The sequence below is a fragment of the Microchirus variegatus genome, assembly GCF_963457635.1.
Source record: "Microchirus variegatus genome assembly, chromosome: 11".
NCBI classification, from domain to species: Eukaryota; Metazoa; Chordata; class Actinopteri; order Pleuronectiformes; family Soleidae; genus Microchirus; species Microchirus variegatus.
The window spans coordinates 28,514,795-28,539,514 of NC_139812.1; the positions used below are offsets into that span (position 1 = coordinate 28,514,795).

General features: G+C 41.4%; 2 protein-coding genes across 2 annotated transcripts in view; one reads left to right on the forward strand and one right to left on the reverse strand.

The window, feature by feature from the left end:
* LOC310933744 (LIM domain-binding protein 3-like) overlaps positions 1-22,453 on the forward strand; it is a 38,553-nt gene extending 16,100 nt beyond the window's left edge. The window contains exons 4-11 of the mRNA XM_083897297.1: positions 2,744-2,775; positions 7,891-8,079; positions 14,771-15,147; positions 15,289-15,676; positions 15,767-15,947; positions 18,098-18,218; positions 19,132-19,247; positions 20,638-22,453. Of these exons, the coding sequence (XP_083753423.1) occupies positions 2,744-2,775; positions 7,891-8,079; positions 14,771-15,147; positions 15,289-15,676; positions 15,767-15,947; positions 18,098-18,218; positions 19,132-19,247; positions 20,638-20,727 (1,494 nt within the window). The 3' untranslated portion in view covers positions 20,728-22,453. The remainder of the gene's footprint in view (positions 1-2,743; positions 2,776-7,890; positions 8,080-14,770; positions 15,148-15,288; positions 15,677-15,766; positions 15,948-18,097; positions 18,219-19,131; positions 19,248-20,637) is intronic.
* On the reverse strand, positions 2,824-6,416 carry LOC310933749 (nuclear factor 7, ovary-like). Its single transcript, XM_083897314.1, has 2 exons — positions 4,730-6,416; positions 2,824-4,613 (listed from the first exon to the last, which is right to left on the reverse strand). The coding sequence occupies exon 2, from the start codon at positions 4,594-4,596 to the stop codon at positions 3,238-3,240; it is 1,359 nt and encodes a 452-aa protein (XP_083753440.1). The 5' UTR covers positions 4,597-4,613; positions 4,730-6,416; the 3' UTR covers positions 2,824-3,237.
* Positions 22,454-24,720: the final 2,267 nt, after the last annotated feature.

The following is a 24,720-nucleotide window of genomic DNA, read 5'->3' on the forward strand; positions in this document are numbered from 1 at the left end:
GTTGTTAAAGTCTGTCTAACAGTGAAATAAAGACATGAACACGTTCTTAAGATATCGTAGACTTAAATTTATTTGGATTTTATGAAGTACTAAGTCTCAAGGAACAGGAAACTGAAGTTTGTAAACCACTCACTCTCCCACACCAAAGTCCATAGAGAAAATCAGTGATTTTAACATCACAGAGACACAGGAGTTCACAGGAGTTGTTGATCCACTGCTGCCTCCATCACTACCTTTAAATATGTTATTTTGTGAATTCGGCTTTTGAAAATCTTCATTTACATTTATTTTAGTGACACAAAGTGACCACACGAGGCAGCAGAGGACCAGCAGCTCCTGTGTCCCCGTGAGCTAAAATCACTGATTTTCTCTATGGACTTTGGTGTGGGAGAGTGAGTGGATTACAAACTTCAGTTTCTATATAGTATAGTATATAAAGTATAGTATATATATATAAACACACATATAGACATATATATATATATATATATATATATATATATATATACATATATATATATACATATACATATACAATTTCTTATTACATTATTTGGCTATTTTGTCGCTCAGGGCTTCCATAGAAATCAAGCAGAAGTGGCTCCGCCTCCAGGTATCAGCCTGTCACATGACCAACATGTCCGCCTGTGTCAGTTAAGCGTTTATATTTAAGATGAATATTCCTGAACAGAAGGAGAACACTGGGCTCATCAGAACATTCAGAGTTTTGAAATCTTTAAGAATCAAACTCAGAAATTATTTTGAAAAACAAAATACAAACAGATCGTGTGAAGGAAAGATCTGGTCACGTGACCGACGTGTGACGACGTCAAACCATTACTTACATTATTAAAAAGCGTTTGGACAGATGGTGGTTATAAGCATATTCATGTTACTGTTAATCTAACTTTAATTTCATTTTCCAATTTCTAATAAAAGAGTTTCAAACCATTTCGAAGTTTAAGTATATTAGTACAACTACGTCAGTATATGTAAGTCTGCACTGTTCAAACAACCAGGGTTGTTTTTACCAAAGTGCTTTAAAGAGTTTAAGACACAGGTAGATAAAAAAAAACTTATGTAAAACAAAACATATGTAATATATATATAAGCCCATCACACTTTCTGATATAGTTCCTGCATTGTCCAGTAGGGGACCAATAAAAAGTACATCTTATCTTTTTACATTATGTGTATATATTATATATCTTATCTTATACACAGCCTTCTCAAACACCTTAACCTAAACCTAAAGCAGCACATGAAGGTCCAGACAAAATGTCCTCACTTTGACAAAATGTCCTCACTTCATTGGTGGTTTGTCAGCTTCTAGGTCCTCACAAAGCTACTGTAACAGGTCATAAAAACACACAGCTGAGTGTGTGACTGTAAAACCAAGACTGTTCATAATCACACACACACACACACACACACACACACACACACACACACACACACACACACACACACACACACACACACACACACCCACACACACACACACACACACACACACACACACACACAGTTACCCAGCATGCCACAGTGACTGTGTCACTGAAGACGACAAACACCTGTTGGTTCCTCTGGCTTCTTTTAAAGGTCAGGGAAGCTTCTGGACACTCACTGACATACTTTATATATATATATATATATACATGTATATATATATATACGTAAATATATGTATATTTACATATATATATGTATATATATGCACATATATATATACATATATATGTGTATAAATATATATATATATATATGTTATATCTGCATAATGTTCAACCACTAAAACAGATGTTTTTGTAAATAGCTCATGTTGACGTCTTTGTGATGTGGTGATGTCATGGTGATGTCGTCGTGATGTGGTGATGTCATGGTGATGTCATGGTGATGTCATGGTGATGTCGTGGTGATGTCATGGTGATGTCATGGTGATGTCGTGGTGATGTGGTGATGTCATGGTGATGTCATCGTGATGTCATGGTGATGTCGTGGTGATGTCATGGTGATGTCATGGTGATGTCGTGGTGATGTCATGGTGATGTCATGGTGATGTGGTGATGTCATGGTGATGTCATGGTGATGTCGTCGTGATGTTGTGGTGATGTCGTAGTGATGTCGTGGTGATGTCATGGTGATGTCATGGTGATGTGGTGATGTCATGGTGATGTCATGGTGATGTCGTCGTGATGTCGTGGTGATGTCGTAGTGATGTCATGGTGATGTCATGGTGATGTCATGGTGATGTGGTGATGTCATGGTGATGTCATGAGATGTTGTGGTGATGTCATGGTGATGTCATGAGATGTTGTGGTGATGTCGTGGTGATGTCATGGTGATGTCATGGTGATGTCGAGGTGATGTCTTCGTGATGTCATGATTGTGTCATGATGATGTCATGATGATGTCATGGTGATGTCATCGTGATGTCGAGGTGATGTCATCGTGATGTCGAGGTGATGTCTTCGTGATGTCATGATGATGTCATGATGATGTCATGGTGATGTCATGGTGATGTTGTCGTGGTGATGTTGTGATGTTGTTGTGATGTCATCGCGTTGTTTTCACGACCAATCAGAGCAGAGACAAAGACCAGAGTCTCACCAGAGTCTCACCATGATTTCCTTCCTCTTCCTGTTTACATTCTTCTTCCCATCATGCAACAGCTGAAGGAAAACAACATAAATACGATTTCTAATGACTTTATCTTTTCTTTCTTTCTGTCGGGTGAAAACAGGGTTTCTCTCCTGCTGCTCCTCCTCCTCCTCAGTTAGTATCCCTCCTCCTTCTGTTTGTTTTTCCTGGCATGGTTTTGTTCTGTGGTTGATTTACAGATGCACTGTGTGTCATAGCGCCTCCTGGTGGATGAAAGTCTGTTGGTTTGTTGGTTGCTGATCTGTTTTGTTCCATAAACTGCACACAAGTTCAGATTTTTTTTTCGATAAACATGGTTTTATTCTCTTAATATGAAACTCACTTTATAAAATCTACGTCAATTTAAGTCGATATCAGTCAAAAAGACGTTTACACACAGAATCAAAGACAAACATGAGTCTCATCATTTCACACATGTTTAAATTCTACATGCTCATCAAACATGAACGGTGTTTGTAAAGTCCACCATCAGAACCACTTATTATCTGATCAAAACCACTTATTATCTGATCAAAACCACTTAAACAAACATCAGTCAATAAAAAGCCATTTGTCTCTGTTGTTTTCACCTGTCACTCAAACCTTCACTGGTAACATCTTCACTGGGAGAAAATCAATATCACTACTGTTAATGTATGGAAACGTGGTGTGTGTGAAAGTGTGTGTGTGTGTGTGTATGAGTGTGTTAGTATCAAGATCAGAGTAGGACACTTGTCCTCTGTCCCAGTCCAGACTCACTCTGATCTTCTGGATCTTCTTCTTCAGCTTGAGAACAGAGTGTTGAGCTGAAGACCGTTCGTAGTATTTATCTTCATAAAACTGTATCGCCCATAATCCAGACCATATGTCTTTTCCTTTCCTCTGGACAGACTCTAAAACTCCCACAATCCAACATTTATTGTCTCCAACATGGACGTCCCAGCTGTGAGTTCCTGAGTTAAAACCCTCAGAACCCAGGACACTGGTGTAAACATCAAACCTCTCTGGATTATCAGGAACCTTCTGTCTGGCTCCTCGTCTCACACTGGTCAGATCTTCAGACAGGATGAGTCCTCGATGAGCAGTGTTTGGGTCCAGAACCACAGGACTGTAGGAGACCATGTCCTTCATCTTGTTCCAGATGTTGAAGGTCAGGTTGCCCAGGTGTTTGGCCTCGTCTATCAGAGCTCCTGAGTGCAGCTGTGGAGGCTCCAGCAGGGGGCGATGCAGCACTCTGTAGTTGAGCAGGAAGGAGACGTCTTCAGCTCTCAGCTTTTCCTCTGTGGCTCTGACTGTATCTGATAGAGCTTCTATGTCTCTGCTCAGAGCCTCCATCTTCTCCTTCATCATGAGACTCTTCTGCTCCTCTTCCTCCCTCAGTGCAGTCATCCTGGTCTCCTCTTCCTCTTCTAGAAACTGATGAAGCTTCTTAAACTGCTCCTTCATCTGTGTCTCTGTGCGTCGAGCCTGGACTTTAATGTGTTCTGATGTTTCCTCAAACTTCACCTGAACTTCTTCCAGACTCTTTAAGTTCTTCTTGAAGGTCTCCAGAGTTTCCTGAAGTTGCTTCTTCTGTTGTTGAGCAGCTTCATTGATGGGTCTGAACTTGTGGTTGATGTGTTTTTCTGAATCTCTGCAGACGACACACACTGGCTGCTGATGGTCCAGACAGAAGAGACTGAGTTTCTCAAAGTGCTCACTGCAGAGAACCTCTGAAGAACTCTGACCTCTCTCCTGTAAGAAGGTCTCACACAAGTTCTTTAAAGCCAGGTTACATGATGGTTCATTCTTTGAAGACCTTCTCTTACAAACAGGACAGTCTAGTGTTGGTCTGTCTTTCCACCATGTCTTCACACAGTCTTTACAGAAGCTGTGGCTACAGGACAGAACCACAGGATCTCTGAAGACCTCCTGACAGACGGGACAGTAGAGATCCTCCTCTAATCTGGAGGCCATTTTGTCTGTGAGAGAATCTGAAAACAGAGCAGGCACAGAGTGGTCAGTCACATGGTCAGTCACATGGTCAGTCACATGGTCAGTCAGGACTTCACTGAAGTTCACTTTGAGTCCAGGTCTTTGTCAAACTCACCTTCAGTGTGTGGACAAGTCTGGACTCAGTCAGAGGACAGAGTCTGGTCTTCAGTCTGCGTCTCTTCACTGACCAACAGTGACTGTGTGTGTGTGTGTGTGTGTGTGTGTGTGTGTGTGTGTGTGTGTGTGTGTGTCAGAAATAAATTCAGATCAGGTTACAAATGTCAGAGTTCACTGTCACTGAGTGACTCACTGTCCTGATTTAAACTCCACCCGCCTGGGACTCCAGTCAGATTATTATAACATATTTTTTTTTCATGTCACGTATTTTACTCACTTTCAGCTCCTTAATGCCAAAAGTGTGCCATCACTGTAAACTACAAAAAAAAAATCACTTTCATTTTTAAAAAATCAACATAAAAATACGATTCATGTTCAGTAAAGTTCTTAATCGGCTTCACGCAACACTGCCCTCTCCTGGTTTACCACAACATTTACATCTGTAACAGAAAACAAGAGTTACGGATGTCACTTAGGTTCTGTGAATTCTGGATGACCGGCAGAGACGGTATGAAGTACCCGGACATCCGTCACGCACAATACCAACAAAGTCACGTGACCTGGGTCTAAAGGAGGCTAGCACCCAGAGGTCGTCTCCTACAGAATCTTCTCGTCAAGATTCCGATTCCGTGACAACATCATCCAGAATTCATAGAACCTTAGTTACATCCGTAACTCGTCACAGACGGTGTGAAATACCTGGATGACCCGTAACAACAAAGTCATGAGGAATCCGCACACACTGAAATTCAGTTGCAGACCGAAGGAACAGAGTGAACAACACCCAAGGGTCTGAGGTCAGGGCCTAACAGTGGATCAGATGTTGTGGGGAGAAACAGCTTGCCCCTAGGTCTGCAAAGTCAGGTCTGACTCACACAACCTTTGGGTGGCCGGGAGCGTCGATCGGTAGGCGACCCATATGCCTTGTCCCTAGGCGCCCGAAAGGCAGGCTGCTGAGGACACCTGTGGAAACGCCCCTGTTGGAATGAGGGCCGCTAGCAGCTTGTCTTGGCCTAGACGATGATGGCTGAAGTAAGACATTAGACATCGGCACACTTTGCTCCAAAGCCTGTTGGGCTGCAGGTCCAAACATCTGACCTGGAATGACCGGTAGTGTGCAGAGTGTCCTCCTCGGATAAGGGGGATTGGGAAAGCCACACTTGGCGCCCTGAGCCAAGGTCAGGGTGGACATCCGTCTCCCAAGATCCCTGCTCATGGCGGCAAATGCCTGGAGTGAAGCATCACTAAGGCTCAATACCCCCAACACCCCCAACACCCCCAACACCTCCCCCTTAATATTTCCCCTTGGTTTTGAGTGCCCTCAACCCTTTTTTCCCCTCATTGAGGCAAGTGCTACTGGGACATCACTACATGCAAATTAGCATAACGAACGTGCTAACCTACGTCACATGTTGACAATTCTATCGGAGGAGCGTGCTACTATTTTCATTCTGGAAAAATGCCGGCGGATCAGCTGTTTGTTTATCTCCGTCCTTGTAAACGCTAAATCGCGAATGTGATTGAAATCTGACAAGTGCAGAGTATTCGTGTACAAGTGAACGTCGCTACACACATCCACACACTGACAAAACTACCCAGATGTAGCAGAGCTAGCTGGCGGCTGTTTGCCGGGTGCTTCGAGAACATTTGGCCTGCTCTCTCGGGGCACTCGGCCGGTAGCTGCTCGCTAGCTAGTTAGCTAGCTGCTTTCATAAATGGTCACTTATTTTCTGACATTAGTGGTCAAAGCTCAACGGTCCTTTGGATGTGTATCAAACCAACATATTCCAACACAAATCGACATTGTAACGTGCTTATTTGCGACAACGAAAATGTTCCTCGGTAGATGCGGCCGCCATCTTTGTTGAAAAATATCAGCCGGCTCGCTGAATTCGCAAAGCATCGTGGGGAATTTCATCTTCCACTTCTTTTTAAGCCCGCATCAGAGCTCACTACGTTTTGAGGGTTGATTATAAGGAGAAAATCACATTTTCCCCTTGGTCCACCCTACACGTGAACAAGCTAAATGTAGAGTTAGGGCAAAAAATGTAGGGTTAGGGTAAAAATTTAGGGTTAGGGGGAAAAATTAGGGTAAGGGGAAAATTGTAGGATTAGGGGAAAATTGTAGGGTTAGGGTAAAAATATAGTTAGGGGAAAAATGTAGGGTTAGGGGAGGTATTGGGACGGGGCCTTAGACTCCATGTCTGGGCATCGGCTCCAGTCGTCTGAAGGGTCTGAGATCAAGCCAGGACCAGGTGGTGAGGAGGTCTTCAGTGATCCTACACTGTGGGCGTGGTCAACGGGCATCAGGCCTAAGGGCTTCATCTGGAGACACTATCAAACAGCAGGCATCTGCTCCTGTCCGTACTGGGCAGCGTCCTTCATGGCAGGTGAAGGAAAGCCTTGGGGGCCATTTTGTTTTGTACAGTAGACCACAATGGACAAACTAAACATATAGGCTACATATGTTCATCAACACACTGCACCTCTATTGTTGCATGATTCTTCATGAGCTCATGAAGCAGCAGTGAGTGAATGAATGAATAAATGAATGAATGAATGAATCCTCCCGACACACACTCATTTATTTTCATAATGAAAACATCAAAGTGTGAAATGTAACAGATTGAATCTGACATCGTCTGAGATGACATTTTGTCTGCTGACGTAAAGGTCATAGTTTGATGTGTGTGTGTGTGTGTGTGTGTGTGTGTGTGCTTTGTTAAATCATCAGAGATAAAACGCTCGCTCGCCCGTTTGTTTAATGTGTTCATTTCCTGCTCGTTGTGACGTGAACGTTTGAATCTTGATTGAAGGAGAAACTATAAAGTGAGTTTCAATGGGTACGTTTATGTCCTTAAGGTCATGAATGCAACTGTTTCACAAAAACAACAAAGAAGAGTTTGTCTTTTGTTATGTGACTAAAATAATTTAATCCTTTACAATCACACTTAAAAACCCTGACGTATCCCTTTAAACCCCTTTAAGTCAACAGATGCATGTGTGTGTGTGTGTGTGTGTGTGTAAATATTAGGTGTTAAAGTGAAGTATTAAATGTTTGTACTTTCTAACACAAACCTCCTCATCATCACCACCTCCTCCTCCTCCTCCTCCTCTTCATCACTCCTCCTCCTCCACATCACCATGCTCCTCCCACAGCGCCGGCCTCAACCCCGCCGTGGTGAAAGGCTCCGCCCTCTCCACCCATCAGCCAATCGAGGTGAAGGGTCCGGGCGGTAAAGCCACCATCATCCACGCCCAGTACAACACGCCCATCAGCATGTACTCACAGGACGCCATCATGGACACCATCGCTGGACAGACGCAGGTCAAAGGTCACGAGCCTGGGTAAGAACACCTCCTTCACCTCCTTCACCTCCTTCACTTTTCCTTTTTCACTCTCCTCTGAAATCCTCTCATCTTCTTCTTCTCTGCTCTGCTACATCTTAAAGTGAATTTGTTACTTTGAGACATGAGACGAGATACGATGATATACAATGAGATACAATGATATACAATGATATACGATGAGAAACGATGATATACAATGATATACGATGATATACAATGATATACGATGAGAAACGATGATATACGATGAGATACAATAATATACGATGAGATAAGATTATATACGATGAGAAACGATGATATACGATGAGATACAATGATTTGCGATGCTATACGATGATATACGATGATATACGATGAGAAACGATGATATACGATGAGATACGATGATATACGATGATATACGATGATATACGATGAGAAACGATGAGAAACGATGATATACGATGAGATACGATGAGATACGATGATATACGATGAGAAACGATGATATACGATGATATACGATGAGATACGATGAGATAAGATTATATACGATGAGAAACGATGATATACGATGAGAAACGATGATATACAATGATATACGATGATATACGATGAGATACAATGATATACGATGAGAAACGATGATATACCTTGATATACCATGATATACGATGATATACGGTGAGAAACGATGATATACGATGAGATACGATGATATACGATGATATACGATGAGAAACGATGATATACGATGAGATACGATGATATACGATGAGAAACGATGATATACGATGATATACGATGAGATACGATGATATACGATGATATACGATGAGAAACGATGATATACGATGATATACGATGAGATACGATGAGATACGATTATATACGATGATATACGATGATATACGATGAGATACGATGAGATACGATTATATACGATGATATACGATGATATACGATGAGATACGATGAGAAACGATGAGATACGATGAGATACGATGAGATACGATGATATACGATGATATACGATGATATACGATGAGAAACGATGATATACGATGAGAAACGATGATATACGATGAGATACAATGATATACGATGAGATACGATGAGAAACAATGATATACGATGAGAAACGATGATATACGATGAGATACGATGAGAAACGATGATATACGATGAGAAACGATGATATACGATGAGAAACGATGATATACAATGATATACGATGATATACAATGATATACGATGAGAAACGATGATATACAATGATATACGATGAGAAACGATGATATACAATGATATACGATGATATACAATGATATACGATGAGAAACGATGATATACGATGATATACGATGAGATACGATGAGATACGATTATATACGATGATATACGATGATATACGATGAGAAACGATGATATACGATGATATACGATGAGATACGATGAGAAACCATGATATACGATGAGATACGATGATATACGATGATATACGATGAGATACGATGATATACGATGAGATACGAGGATATACGATGATATACGATGAGATACGATGAGAAACGATGATATACGATGAGATACGATGATATACGATGATATACGATGAGATACGATGAGAAACCATGATATACGATGAGATACGATGATATACGATGATATACGATGAGATACGATGATATACGATGAGATACGAGGATATACGATGATATACGATGATATACGATGATATACGATGAGATACGATGATATACGATGAGATACGAGGATATATGATGATATACGATGATATACGATGATATACGATGAGATACGAGGATATACGATGAGATACGATGATATACGATGAGAAACGATGATATACGATGATATACGTCGATATACGTCGAGATACTGTGTTTTATTTCTTCTGTACAGCAATATGATTCACTGTGACTGTTTTAAAGTGATTTATATATAAAGTTTGATTTGAGAAATGATTTGAGATCATGATTCTCCTTCATCTGATCTTTGCTCTTCAGTCGTGATGTTTTATAACGTTGTCTCCAGCTGCTGCTGCTGGTTGTTGTTGTTGTTGTAGTTGTTGTTGTTGTTGCTGTGTGTGCTGCTGCTGCTGCACCTGTTTGTCGTCATGTGGTGAAGTTGTGACTTTTCCGACGTTGATCTCAGTCTTTGAATGCAGCAAATCTGTGAGTTTTACATTTTTACAGTTTCATTCTTCATGAGGTGTGTGTGTGTGTGTGTGTGTGTGTGTGTGTGTGTGTGTGTGTGTGTGTACACCCCTGAAATGTCGTAAAAAAAAAATACACAAAAAAATTCACAAAAACTGAACAAAACGCCAAATATCCGTTCATATTTTCATCATAACCGTTCATCGTGGCATCAATCAAGTCGATAGAGAGAGAACTCCACCTCTATGGCGCCTCCTACTGGCTGTTGTACCGAGCAACTGCACACGGACGTCCATTCAATGGAGAAGTTGTGAATCGAGCTTTGATGACAACTGACAACAGAAACGTTCAAAAATATAAAATAAATGTAAAATTTAAACCTGAATGTTCCGCCCTCTGTTCTCCTTGTTCCGCTCGCGTTAAACACTGTCGTGTCAATGTTTACGTCTTCACTTCATGCAAAACTCAATTGTATTTGTTCTGACTCTGTCGGGGTGGGCGTGGCCTGTGGGGGTGGTGGGGGGCGTGGCTTCAGCGGTGTCATAGTGAAAGAGCGTCCTGTAGACGCCGCCTCCCTCGTCTATCGGGCCGTCCACGGCGCAGAGAAAGACCCGGATCTGGACCCGGAGAGCGGACGCCGCAGCATCAACATGCAGTCCAAGTCCTTCCGGGTCCTGGCCCACATGACCGGAACCGAGGAGTCCGGTGAGTTCCCTTTACCTGACGCTGTCACAAACTGAAGTTGTGACTTTATCTCACAGGGACACAGGAGCTGCTGGTCTGCTGCTGCCTCGTGTGGTCACTTTGTGTCACTTAAATAAATATAAATGAAGATTTTCAAAAGCCGAATTGACAAAATAACTCATTGTAAGTTAGTGATGGAGGCAGCAGTGGATCAACAACTCCTGTGAACTCCTGTGTCTCTGTGATGTTAAAATCACTGATTTTCTCTATGGACTTTGGTGTGGGAGAGTGAGTGGTTTACAAACTTCAGTTTCCTGTTGTTAAAGTCTGTCTCACAGTGAAATAAAGACGTGAACGTGTTCTTCAGATGTCGTAGACTTAATCTGATGTGGATCTTCACTCAAAAGAACCCACACCAAAGTCACTCACTCTCCCACACCAAAGTCCATAGAGTAAATCAGTGATTTTAACATCACAGAGACACAGGAGTTCACAGGAGTTGTTGATCCACTGCTGCCTCCATCACTAAGTTACAATGACTGATTTTGTCAATTCGGCTTTTGAAAAACCTCCCTCAGAATAACCTCAGTGACACAAAGTGACCACACGAGGCAGCAGCAGACCAGCAGCTCCTGTGTCCCTGTGAGCTAAAATCACTGATTTTCTCTATGGGCTTTGGTGTGGGAGAGTGAGTGGGTCAACATCTTGGTCATTTGTAACGTGTTGTGTAAAGAACATGAAGTCACTTCCTGTTACTGTTTCTCTCGCAGCATCAGAGGAGAAGGAGGCGTTGACGGACAGCAGGTAGGCCGTAGACTGACCCCGCCCCCTCAAGCTCCTCACCTCACCTGTTCACTTGCCCCGCCCCCACCACCGCCACTTGCAGCCCCGCCCACCTCCACGTCTCCAAAACACAACTCAACCCAACACCTCACCTATAAGACGACGCCCCCTTCAGGTCAAAGTGACGTGAGCGGTGTTAGCGACGTTAGCGACATTAGCGTTGTTAGCGTCGTTAGCAATGATGAAGCTCACTGATGAAAATAAAATGAATTTTATTTTTCATTATGTGAAAAAAAACATTGAAGCAACAATGTACACAGGTTCCAGTAGGGGACAGCACTGAGTGAACGACACATAACGTTAGCCAGACTTTACGTTCAAGAAGTTATAAAAGAAATAACAATAAAAAAAGGTTAATTTTATATTTTTCCATTTTATATATATACATATATATATTCATATATATATATATTCATATATATATACACACATGTATATATACACACATGTATATATATATATATATATATATATATATATATATATAATCTTTTAGGCAACAAAAAATAACAAGAATTAGATGAAAGTGAGTAAAAAAGAAGAAGCTTTTAATGATAATTAAAAACATTCAGTCAATCAAAGTCTGAGGGAACTCAATGTTATGTAATGACCATGTTCTACCAGGAGAGGGAGCTGCTGGGCTGGGTTAGCTTTGGTTTGAGCACAGAAAATTATAACAAAAGTAAAAAAAAATGTTGAAAATCCAGAGATAAAAACTCTCTGTTCTCTGATGATTGTTTGATATTTTGTCTTAAAATAAGATTATTTTTCTTTTTAGGAATAAAAAATAAGAGTGATTATTTTGCAGTGTAGAGATCTGTGGTTAGCCCCTCCCCCTCCTGTCTCTGCACTGATGGATGGAGCTCTCTCTCTCTCTCTCTCTCTCTCTCTCTCTCTCTCTCTCTCTCTCTCTCTCTCTCTTTTATTTAATCATCCCTCCATTACAGTCCTGGTCGATCGCCCTGACGTAAACCAAACGACTTCATTCTTCGTCCATCAATAAAAGAGTGTTTTTCTTCTTCTAACTCCACAAAATCACTTTGTGAGCGACAGAAATCAATCAGTAAAATGATGTCAAATGTTATGACGTTGGAAATATGAACAACATGTTTGATATATATGAAGGTAACCATGGTAACGGAAAGGTTTGACACTTCCTGTTTACATTGGAGACAAAACACGAGGTGATAATATTCATTACAAATAATCACAATCAAACACAAGGACAATGAACTTAAAATAATAAAAACACATTGATTCTTTATTAAAGAACAGAAGGAAGTATTTTAACGTAACAGGTTATTTTATTTTGAGTAAATAACATTTTTCATTCAAATAAAGGAAAAACTAAAGGTTTGCTTTGGAGTAAAAGAAATAAATATTTTCACATTTTCACAAAAACTGAGCATTTTGGTTTTTGCATGATTTTTTTTTAACTCATGTGACGTCTGAATGAATGGATGGATGAAACCCACCTTATTGTACATTAGCGCCGCCTACAGGGCAGAGAGGTGAGCTGCAGTGATGTAGTCTGAGTGTTTTTATGTCGACGACAGTCTGGTTTTGTGTTGTGTTCGTGTCCTGCTGGGAAAATCCAGCGTCTGCTGAGTTTGTTTGTTTGTGAAGAGTCACATTGATCGTGCTGATGGCGGCCATTTTGTTTTTACTATTTTTATTTTGTGAAATGTGATGAGATTTAAACGTTTTAATGTGAAAATGTCCAGGTCTAGTTTTTATACTTCCTTTATTACCAGTGAGGATGGATGGATTTATTGATGGATGGATTTATTGATGGATGGATTTATTGATGGATGGATTTATTGATGGTTGGTTGGATGAATGATGGATGGATTGTTGGTTGGTTGGATGATGGATTGTTGGTTGATTGGTTGGATGAATGATGGATTGTTGGTTGGTTGGTTGGATGAATGATGGATTGTTGGTTGGTTGGTTGGATGAATGATGGATTGTTGGTTGGTTGGTTGGTTGGATGGATGATGGATTGTTGGTTGGTTGGTTGGATGATGGATTGATGGTTGGTTGGTTGGATGTTGGATTGTTGGTTGGATGATGGATTGATGGTTGGTTGGTTGAATGGATGATGAATTGTTGGTTGGTTGGTTGGTTGGATGAATGATGGATTGTTGGTTGGATGAATGATGGATTGTTGGTTGGTTGGTTGGTTGGATGATGGATTGATGGTTGGTTGGTTGGATGTTGGATTGTTGGTTGGATGATGGATTGATGGTTGGTTGGTTGAATGGATGATGGATTGTTGGTTGGTTGGTTGGTTGGTTGGTTGGATGAATGATGGATGGTTGGTTGGATGTTGGATTGATTGTTGGTTGGTTGGATGGATGAATGGATGGTTGGTTGGTTGGTTGGATGGATAGTTGGATTAATGGTTGGTTGGTTGGATGGATGAATGGTTGGTTGGTTGGTTGGTTGGATGGATGAATGGATGATTGGTTGGATGGATGAATGGATGGTTGGTTGGTTGGATGAATGGTTGGTTGGTTGGATGTTGGATTGATAGTTGGTTGGATGCATGATGGATGGATAGTTGGGTGGGTGGATGATAAATGGATGGTTGTATGGATGTTGGATCGATAAATGAATGTTGGATGATTGGTTGGATGGATGGATTGATGAATATATGTTAGACGATGGATGATTGGTTGGTTGGATGGATGATGGATGGATGTTGGATAGATGGATTGATGGATGATGGATGTTGGATGGATGGATGATGGATGGCTCCCTGCTAACAACAACAGTACTGTTGGCTGTGTTTGATGGTTGGATGGATGATGGATGTTGGATGGACAACAACAACAACAACAGGTTGGCTGTGTTTGATGGTTGTATTGTGTCATGTTTACTCTTCAATGTATTTTCTTTTTATTTACTAAACAGGAAACATCAACAGTGACAAAAACGTTCTGATAGATTTAGACGTTGATTTTGTTGTCATCACTTTTCTTCTTCTTCCTCTTCAGTCAGCACATTCAGGCCCCGCCTCCACAACATTACCAGCCACACCCACAACAGGCCCCGCCTCCACAACAGTACCAGCAACACCCGCAACAGTATCAGCCACACCCACAACAGGCCCCACCTCCACAACAGTATCAGCCACACCCACAACAGGCCCCGCCTCCACAACAGTACCAGCCACACCCACAACAGGCCCCGCCTCCACAACAGTACCAGCCACACCCACAACAGGCCCCGCCTCCACCACAGTACCAGCCTCCCCCACAGCAGTACCATCAGCAACATGCCCCGCCCACTCAGCAGAGTTCCATTCAGATCCCAATTGGCTCCGCCTCTTCGAAGGTGGTGAGCTCCGCCTGCATCTACCCCGCCCAACCTGGTGAGGGCGCCGACGAGCTGATTTATTAACACATACTTAAGCATTCGTTTTGCGTGAGAGCGCCCCCTGACTGTGTGTCAGGGAAACCCTGTAGCATGGCTGAAAGCACCTGAACCCCTTTAAAGTTTCCCTCTCTTCCAGCTCCGGCTCCGGCTCCAGTGCCTCAGCCCCGCCCACCAGTCGCCGCCCCAGCCCCGCCCCCTCCCTCTGCCGCCGCCGCCGCCGCTGGCTCCGCCTCTGGAAACCGACCGCCGTGGGTGAGCGACACCAACTTTGCCGATAAGTTCGACCCGAGCAAAACCACCACCACCACCATGAAGGTGCCGCCGCCGCTGCCCCAGGCCGCGCCCCCTCCACCGGCTTACATCCCCAACCCCTCCCCCGCTGGGCACGCCGCTCCTAGCCCCGCCCCCATCACTCCCAGCCCCGCCAACTTCCCTCCTGTGGCGAGGGGCGTGGCCCAGAGGGCGGAGAGATTTGCTGCCAGCAGCCGCACACCTCTGTGCGGGCACTGCAACAGCGTCATCAGGTAAAACTACATTATTACGTATAAATATCCATGTGAGGTAAAAGTATTTATAATGTACGTATCACATGACCGCGGCGCTCTTGTTTCCAGGGGACCGTTCCTGGTGGCGCTCGGTCGTTCGTGGCACCCGGAGGAGTTTAACTGTCACTACTGTCACGTGTCGCTAGCTGACGTTAGCTTCGTGGAAGAGCAGAACAACGTTTACTGTGAGAACTGCTACGAGGAGTTCTTCGCCCCGACCTGCGCTCGCTGTAACACCAAGGTCATGGGGGTGAGTTCACACCTGAGAGTTCACACCTGAGAGTTCACACCTGAGAGTTCACACCTGAGAGTTCACACCTGAGAGAGAGTTCACACCTGAGAGTTCACACCTGAGAGAGTTCACACCTGAGAGAGTTCACACCTAAGAGAGTTCACACCTGAGAGTTCACACCTGTGAGAGTTCACACCTGAGAGAGTTCACACCTAAGAGAGTTCACACCTGAGAGTTCACACCTGAGAGAGTTCACACCTAAGAGAGTTCACACCTGAGAGTTCACACCTGTGAGAGTTCACACCTGAGAGAGTTCACACCTAAGAGAGTTCACACCTGAGAGAGTTCACACCTAAGAGAGTTCACACCTGAGAGTTCACACCTGTGAGAGTTCACACCTGAGAGAGTTCACACCTAAGAGAGTTCACACCTGAGAGTTCACACCTGAGAGTTCACACCTGTGAGAGTTCACACCTGAGAGAGTTCACACCTAAGAGAGTTCACACCTGAGAGTTCACACCTGAGAGAGAGTTCACACCTGAGAGAGAGTTCACACCTGAGAGAGAGTTCACACCTGAGAGAGAGTTCACACCTGAGAGAGTTCACACCTGTGAGAGAGTTCACACCTGAGAGTTCACACCTGAGAGAGAGTTCACACCTGAGAGAGAGTTCACACCTGAGAGAGAGTTCACACCTGAGAGAGTTCACACCTGTGAGAGAGTTCACACCTGAGAGAGAGTTCACACCTGAGAGAGTTCACACCTGAGAGAGTTCACACCTGAGAGTTCACACCTGAGAGAGTTCACACCTGAGAGAGTTCACACCTGAGAGAGTTCACACCTGAGAGAGTTCACACCTGAGAGAGTTCACACCTGAGAGTTCACACCTGAGAGAGTTCACACCTGTGAGAGAGTTCACACCTGAGAGTTCACACCTGAGAGAGAGTTCACACCTGTGAGAGAGTTCACACCTGAGAGAGAGTTCACACCTGAGAGAGAGTTCACACCTGAGAGAGTTCACACCTGAGAGTTCACACCTGAGAGAGTTCACACCTGTGAGAGTTCACACCTGAGAGAGTTCACACCTGAGAGAGAGTTCACACCTGAGAGAGTTCACACCTTTGAGAGAGTTCACACCTGAGAGAGTTCACACCTGAGAGAGAGTTCACACCTGAGAGAGAGTTCACACCTGAGAGAGTTCACACCTGTGAGAGAGTTCACACCTGAGAGAGAGTTCACACCTGAGAGAGTTCACACCTGAGAGAGAGTTCACACCTGAGAGAGAGTTCACACCTGAGAGAGTTCACACCTGTGAGAGAGTTCACACCTGAGAGTTCACACCTGAGAGAGAGTTCACACCTGAGAGAGAGTTCACACCTGAGAGAGAGTTCACACCTGAGAGAGTTCACACCTGTGAGAGAGTTCACACCTGAGAGAGAGTTCACACCTGAGAGAGTTCACACCTGAGAGAGTTCACACCTGAGAGTTCACACCTGAGAGAGTTCACACCTGAGAGAGAGTTCACACCTGAGAGAGTTCACACCTGAGAGAGTTCACACCTGAGAGAGTTCACACCTGAGAGAGTTCACACCTGAGAGTTCACACCTGAGAGAGTTCACACCTGTGAGAGAGTTCACACCTGAGAGAGAGTTCACACCTGTGAGAGAGTTCACACCTGAGAGAGAGTTCACACCTGAGAGAGAGTTCACACCTGAGAGAGTTCACACCTGAGAGTTCACACCTGAGAGAGTTCACACCTGTGAGAGTTCACACCTGAGAGAGTTCACACCTGAGAGAGAGTTCACACCTGAGAGAGTTCACACCTGTGAGAGAGTTCACACCTGAGAGAGTTCACACCTGAGAGAGAGTTCACACCTGAGAGAGAGTTCACACCTGAGAGAGTTCACACCTGTGAGAGAGTTCACACCTGAGAGAGAGTTCACACCTGAGAGAGTTCACACCTGAGAGAGTTCACACCTGAGAGAGAGTTCACACCTGAGAGAGTTCACACCTGGAAATCTGACCATTTGAGTCTGAAACTTGAAAAATATTATCTAGACTTTAAACAGACTTTCTCTACTGGATTATTTGTTTATATTTGTGAGACCATTAAACTGAACCTGTTTTTGTGTGTGTGTGTGTGTGTGTGTGTGTGTGTGTGTGTAACAGGAAGTGATGCACGCCCTGCGTCAGACGTGGCACACCACCTGTTTCGTTTGCGCCGCCTGTGGAACAGCGTTTGGAAACAGTCTGTTCCACATGGAGGATGGAGAACCGTACTGTGAGAAAGGTGCTGAGTCAGCGTTTGTCACACTGGTCACATGACTCATCATAGATGGATAGAAAGCTGCTAACTAGCTAAAAGACGTGTCAGCTAGTTCATATAGGTGGATAACTTGATGTGCTGACTAGTAAATATGTTTAACTAGATAAGACAGTTGTTCACTAGCTAATATAGAGGCTAACTGGCTAAGATAGATGTTAACTAGCTCATATAGGTCGCTAACTAGCTAAGGTGGATGCTACCTAGCCATGTTAGTTAGTAGCTAGGATAGATCCTAACTAGGTAGGATAGATGACTGCCTAGCTAAGATAGATGTTAACTAGCTAATATAGGTCGCTAACTAGCTAAGGTAGATGCTGCCTCACCATGTTAGTTAGTAGCTATCATAGATCTTATCTAGCGAAGACAGATGGTTAGCTCATTAAGTTATTACCTAGTTATAGATGACTGACTAGCTAAGATAGTTGGGTTAATAGATGCTAACTAAAATAGATGTTAGCTAACTAATATAGGTGGCTAACAAGCTAGGATATATGACTGCCTAGCTAAGATAGTTAATAGATGCTAACTAAAATAGATGTTAACTAACTAATATAGGTGGCTAACTAGCTAGGATAGATGACTGCCTAGCTATGGTAGATGGGTTAATAGATGCTAACTAAGATAGATGTTAACTAATTAATATAGGTGGTTAACTAGCTAGCACAGATGCTGGATAGATGCTTCCTAGCTAAATTAGTTGTTAATTAGCTAGGATAGATGGCTAACTAATGTTCCACCAAGCTATAACACTAGTTAAGATGGATGTTGAAGGTATAGCTTGATTGTACGAGCTAATGTTATTGATTCTATGAGGTTTTTTTCCTTGTTAAATTGAGTTGAAAGGTCAGAGGTCATGTGTAATCTGTGTTTCTGTCAGATTACGTCGCCCTCTTCAGCACCAAGTGTCACGGCTGTGACTTTCCTGTGGAAGCTGGTGATAAGTTCATCGAGGCTCTGGGTCACACCTGGCACGACACCTGCTTCATCTGCGCCGTAAGATTTTCATCTTTAACCTTTCTATCATTTACGTGTGATAATATAATACTATCATTTAAATATAATCCTGTTTAATGAACAAACCTCAGGTCTGTGAAAAGTGGGCGGAGATATAAACAAATGAAAGTACAATTCTGTGGCTGCGGAGAGAAAACACGCGTACTTTTTCCTGAATTTAAAAAAATTCATGAAAATTATTCCTTAAAAGATTTGCAAATATTTTCAACAGATCCTTGTTCAGGGCGATGCAGACTATTATGATGGTAAATTTCAAGTCATTCAGAGATACTTTTTGTTTTCGAGAAGAAAGTCAGTTCACTGTCAAAGTGCATCAGGACAAATTTATCATTTCAAGAATTTCAAAAATTCATTAAAATTATTCCTTAAAAGATTTGCAAACATTTTCAACTGATCCTTGTTCAGGGCGATGCAGACTTTAATAATTTTAAATTTAAAGTCATTCCGAGATACTTTTTGTTTTTTTGAAGAAAGTCAGTTCACTGTCAAAGTGCATCAGGACAAATGGATCATTTCCTGATTTTCAAAAATTCATTAAAATTATTCCTGAAGACGTTTGCAAATATTTTCAACAGATCCTTGTTCAGGGCGATGCCGACTATTATGATGGTGAATTTCAAGTCATTCCGAGATACTTTTTGTTTTCGAGAAGAAAGTCAGTTCACTGTCAAAGTGCATCAGGGCAAATGGATCATTTCATGATTTTCAAAAATTCATGAAAAATTTTCTTTAAAAGATTTGCAAATATTTTCAACAGATCCTTGTTCAGGGCGATGTCGACTATTATGATGGTAAATTTCAAGTCATTCCGAGATACTTTTTGTTTTCGAGAAGAAAGTCAGTTCACTGTCAAAGTGCATCAGGGTAAATGGATCATTTCATGAATTTCAAAAATTCATGAAAATTATTCCTTAAGAGGTTTGCGAATATTTTCGATGCCGACTATTACGATGGTAAATTTCAAGTCATTCCAAGTTTGATCAGACAAAATTAGAGTTGAGTTTTTTTTTGCAGTTATAAAGAGTTTCCGATGATTTGACGAACTGTCGATCTGACGATCACTAACGATTGTTTTAGCATCAGTGACAGCGACATCATCGCTAACAATAGCGTCACGGCAGATTCTTTCTTTTCTCTCTTCTGTGTACGTATAAAACGTTGTGTCAGATCAGCACAGATTCATCGTAACGTGTGGACAAAAAAAATGACAGATTTGACCATTTGTCGCAGTTTTTTGTGTCCTAACTTTTCTGGAAATGAGGTTTGTGTTTGTTTTTTCGACCAAAACCTAAAAAAAATTAGATTCTGAACTCAAAATGGTGAATAACGGCATTTATCTGCGTATATTTCTGTGTTTAACGTTGTGCAGGTGTGTCACGTGAACCTGGAGGGTCAACCCTTCTACTCAAAGAAAGACAAACCTCTGTGTAAGAAACACGCTCACGCCATCAACGTGTGAACGCCTGTGGATCTGCCGCTCCACCACAGGGGGGCGACGCCGCCCACCGCAACGCAACACAGAACACACGCCCGCGACTGTTCGCAGACGCTCTTTCACGAAGAATACGCTCTTTTTTGTTGTTGTTGTTGTTGTTGTTGTTGAACACGACGCTGACTGATGATTCGGCTACAAAGTCACGATGTTTTAGCGTTTATCGTTTTATTACGAACTCTAGTTTTGTTTTGTTTGTTTTTTGTTTCTTACCTGAATCGACCTGATGTCCACGTGACGCTCAGTTCCTCGTGTACGGAGTCTGAAATGATCAAAACATCAACACAAACAGAAATATTATTATAACCCAGATTAAGTTATTTAGACTCAATCTTAATTCAAACGCTAAATTATAATAATACAGTATACAGTATAATTACAATATACAGCAATTATTCGTATATTGAGACTTTTTCTCTGTTGTTTTGATTAAATTTTGACTCCGTACGTGAAACAGCAGCTGTGGTTTTTGTCGTCGTCGCGTCTCCGACTCATTTTCTGCCTATTTTTAATTTTTTTAATCGTTTATAAACAAAAATCTTTAACGAAACACGACGTCTGCGTAGACACGAGAACTAGCTGGTTTTTTTGTTTGTTGTTTAATTTTGCTTTGAAAGAGAAAATGGCCTCTTTTCACAGTCTGAACTCGGACTCGGTCTTGGTCTGAGTCTTGGTCTTGGACTGGGTTAGACCTGGTGCTAGTCTGGAGTGAAGTGGTCTGACTGTGAACTTGAAGGAGGTGAATTCTTATTAATTATTTAACGTCATATTTTTGCTATAAAACTCGGATCCGATTTTTTTGTGGGGAAATTCTTCAGGAAGTTTTCAAATGCGGTGTAAAAATACGCAATAATACGTTAAACTATTATTTTTACACTAAACTGACAAAATCTGTTTCCAGTCACGATATTAACGATGAGAACTATTTGTATTATTTTCCTATTTGTTAAAATGTCAACGCGATGGTTGAAAAAACCGGCTCCGGCTCCGGCTCCGGCTCCAGTTCACTTCATCAAAGTCTCTTGTTACGCTGACGATCCCCTGTTTTACGTCAATTGCCTTGAATTTAATATTTATTGTGTGATATTTATTGAAAGCTAATGTATCGTCACTGCTGCGCTAAGTGCTCATCGCTTTATTATTATTATTGTTATTATTGTTATTATTTTTCTCTTTGTTTGGCTTCACATTTAGATTTTTTCTAACTCCACTGTAAATGTTGTCAATCACATCTTTTCACCTGCTGCCTTTGAAACGATCATGGTTTCATTATGACAAAGATTCTCAAATCACAAAAAAAGACACAATATTGAAGATTTTTCTCCTATAAAGTGTAAAATCTTGTTATAATTGAAGTAATAATGTTTTTAATTTGTAATTTCACACTTTTAAATACACAGTTTTAACTCATGTGTGAACACGTCCTGGTTTTTAAAGGTTTTGCTGCTTGAAAATAATATTTTATACAGTGTGTGTGTGTGTGTGTGTGTGTGTGTGTGTGAGAGGGTGAATGTGTGAATGAGTGCATGCAGAACATTGTGTCACAGTTTGTAGCAGCATGAACGTCACTGTTAGTTTGTCAGCTGTTTAACACGTGATGATGTCACAGCTCACGTGATGATGTCACTGCCTCAGCGTCTGTGCTTCCTTTGATTGACAGGTTTGAGAAGTTGAATAAATTGCACTTCAAACACTCGGAAACATTTGTCGTGTTTTCTTTTCACCGTTTCTTTTGTGAGAATTAGCGACATCTAGTGGTGAAATGTGACCGTCGCAAACTGGCTGATTTGTCCATTTTGTCCAGGCTTCCGTAGAAACAAGATGGCCGCCTCCGTAAAGTAAAAAGTCTTATGATGCGTTTCATTTGTAGTCGGGACTTGTGATTTCCGACTAGGTCATGGGGGCGGTCCTTACATGGGGGAGGTCCTTACATGGTATTTGACACTTTTAATCTCGTAAATCTGCGACTTTATTTTCTTGTATATTTGACACTTTTAATCTCGTAAATCTGCGTTTTTATTTCTCGGACATTTGACGCTTTTAATCTCGTAAATCTGCGACTTTATTTTCTCGTACATTTGACACTTTTAATCTTGTAAATCTGGACTTGTATTGCTAACAGTAGCTAGCCTAAGACAGGTTTGAGACATTTCTGATACAAATGAAAACCAAACAGGTTTTTTTTATTATTATTATAAACTTATACAAACAACCTTTGTAAATGTTACGTACTGGACCTTTAAAAAAGCTGAAGTTTCATCACAATGAAAACATGAACGTATGAACACATGAGTTCCTCTTTCACTTCTACATCAGGTTCATGCGTCATCTTTGCTTCTTTTATTCAGACCAAACAGTTGCAACATAAAAAACTACAGTAACACCCAAAAAAACTCATGAATATTATGAATAATAATGACTTCATTATAAGTCGTTCCTGTAACGAACACTAGAGGGCGCCTGAGCCGCTTCAGTCTGAGAATCACAGAGTCAGACAAAGAACAGAGACCTCTCACTCTGCCTCAGGTTTGGGAGACAAAATAATTTTTAAAGGGACTGTAGTTTTACAGCACTGATTCTGGCAGATGATTTATTTATTTAGTGACTTAATATCCATAATCCAGAATAATCGAGCTTTATAACTGTAATCTAAAGGCACTGCTGGGATTTGAACCCAGGATCTCCTGTTTACTAGACAGGAGCTTTAACCAGCTAAGCGACAGCACCGCTATAAACGTGGTGATATCGTGATATTGTCTAATGTAAAACCGCAAAGCTGTGACACCAGATGCACAGAATTGCTTTTAATTTTGTCAAATTTAGAATTTTGGACGACAAATTTTGACTTTTTGGTAGAATTTTGGTCAACATACGGAACCATGACTTTTACCCAAGTATGACTTTTTGTCAAATTTTTACCACATTCAAAACGATTACTTTTTTGTCAAATTTAGGACGACAAATTTTGACCTTTTTTATGCCGAATTTTTAACCACATACTGAAGTATGACTTTTTTTGGTCAAATTTTTTACCACATTCAAAACAATGACTTTTTTTTGTCAAATTTTGGACGACAAATTTTGACTTTTTGATAAAATTTTGGTCGACATATCAAAATATGATTTCTTGTACAATTTTGAACCACATACCAAAACGATTACTTTTTGGTAAAATTTTGGACGACAAAATTTTGACTTTTTGTTGAAATTTTGGTCGACAAAATTTTGACCTTTTGGTAAAATTTTGGTCGACATACCAAAATAAGATTTTTTTTGTCCAAATTTGAACCACATACCAAAACGATTACTTTTTGTTAAAATTTTGGTCGACACAATTTTGACTTTTTGGTCAAATTTTGGTCGACAAAATTTTGACCTTTTGGTCAAAATTTTGACCTTTTGGTCATACCAAAATAAGTTTTTTTTGTCCAATTTTGAACCACATACCAAAACGATTACTTTTTGGTAAAATTTTGGTCGACACAATTTTGACTTTTTGGTAAAATTTTGGTCAACACAATTTTGACTTTTTGGTAAAATTTTGGTCGACAAAATTTTGACTTTTTGGTAAAATTTTGGTCGACACACGAACTATGACTTTTTTTGGTAAAATTTTGCACGACAAATTTTGACTTTTTGGTCAAATTTTGGTCGACATACCGAAATGTGACTTTTTAACTCAAATTATTTTTAAACCACATACAGAAGTATGACTTGTTTTTGTCAAATTTTAAACCACAAACAGAAGAAATTACTTTTTTTGGTCATATTTTTCTCCACATTCAAAACGCTAACTTTTTTGGTCGCCGATTCGTGTTTGTGGAGCCGCCACTGAGTGAGCCATCTCTCTCCCTCTCTCCGACCAGAGACGATCTTTGTTACGGCTGGAATTCGCTCCCTCCATCATCAGAGAGAGAGAGAGAGAGAGAGAGAGAGAAGAAGGAGAAGATTCGCGGGGAA

Coding starts and splice junctions, on each gene's coding strand:
- LOC310933749 (XM_083897314.1), bottom strand. CDS start 4,596: ATGGCCTCCAGATTAGAGGAGGATCTCTACTGTCCCGTCTGTCAGGAG.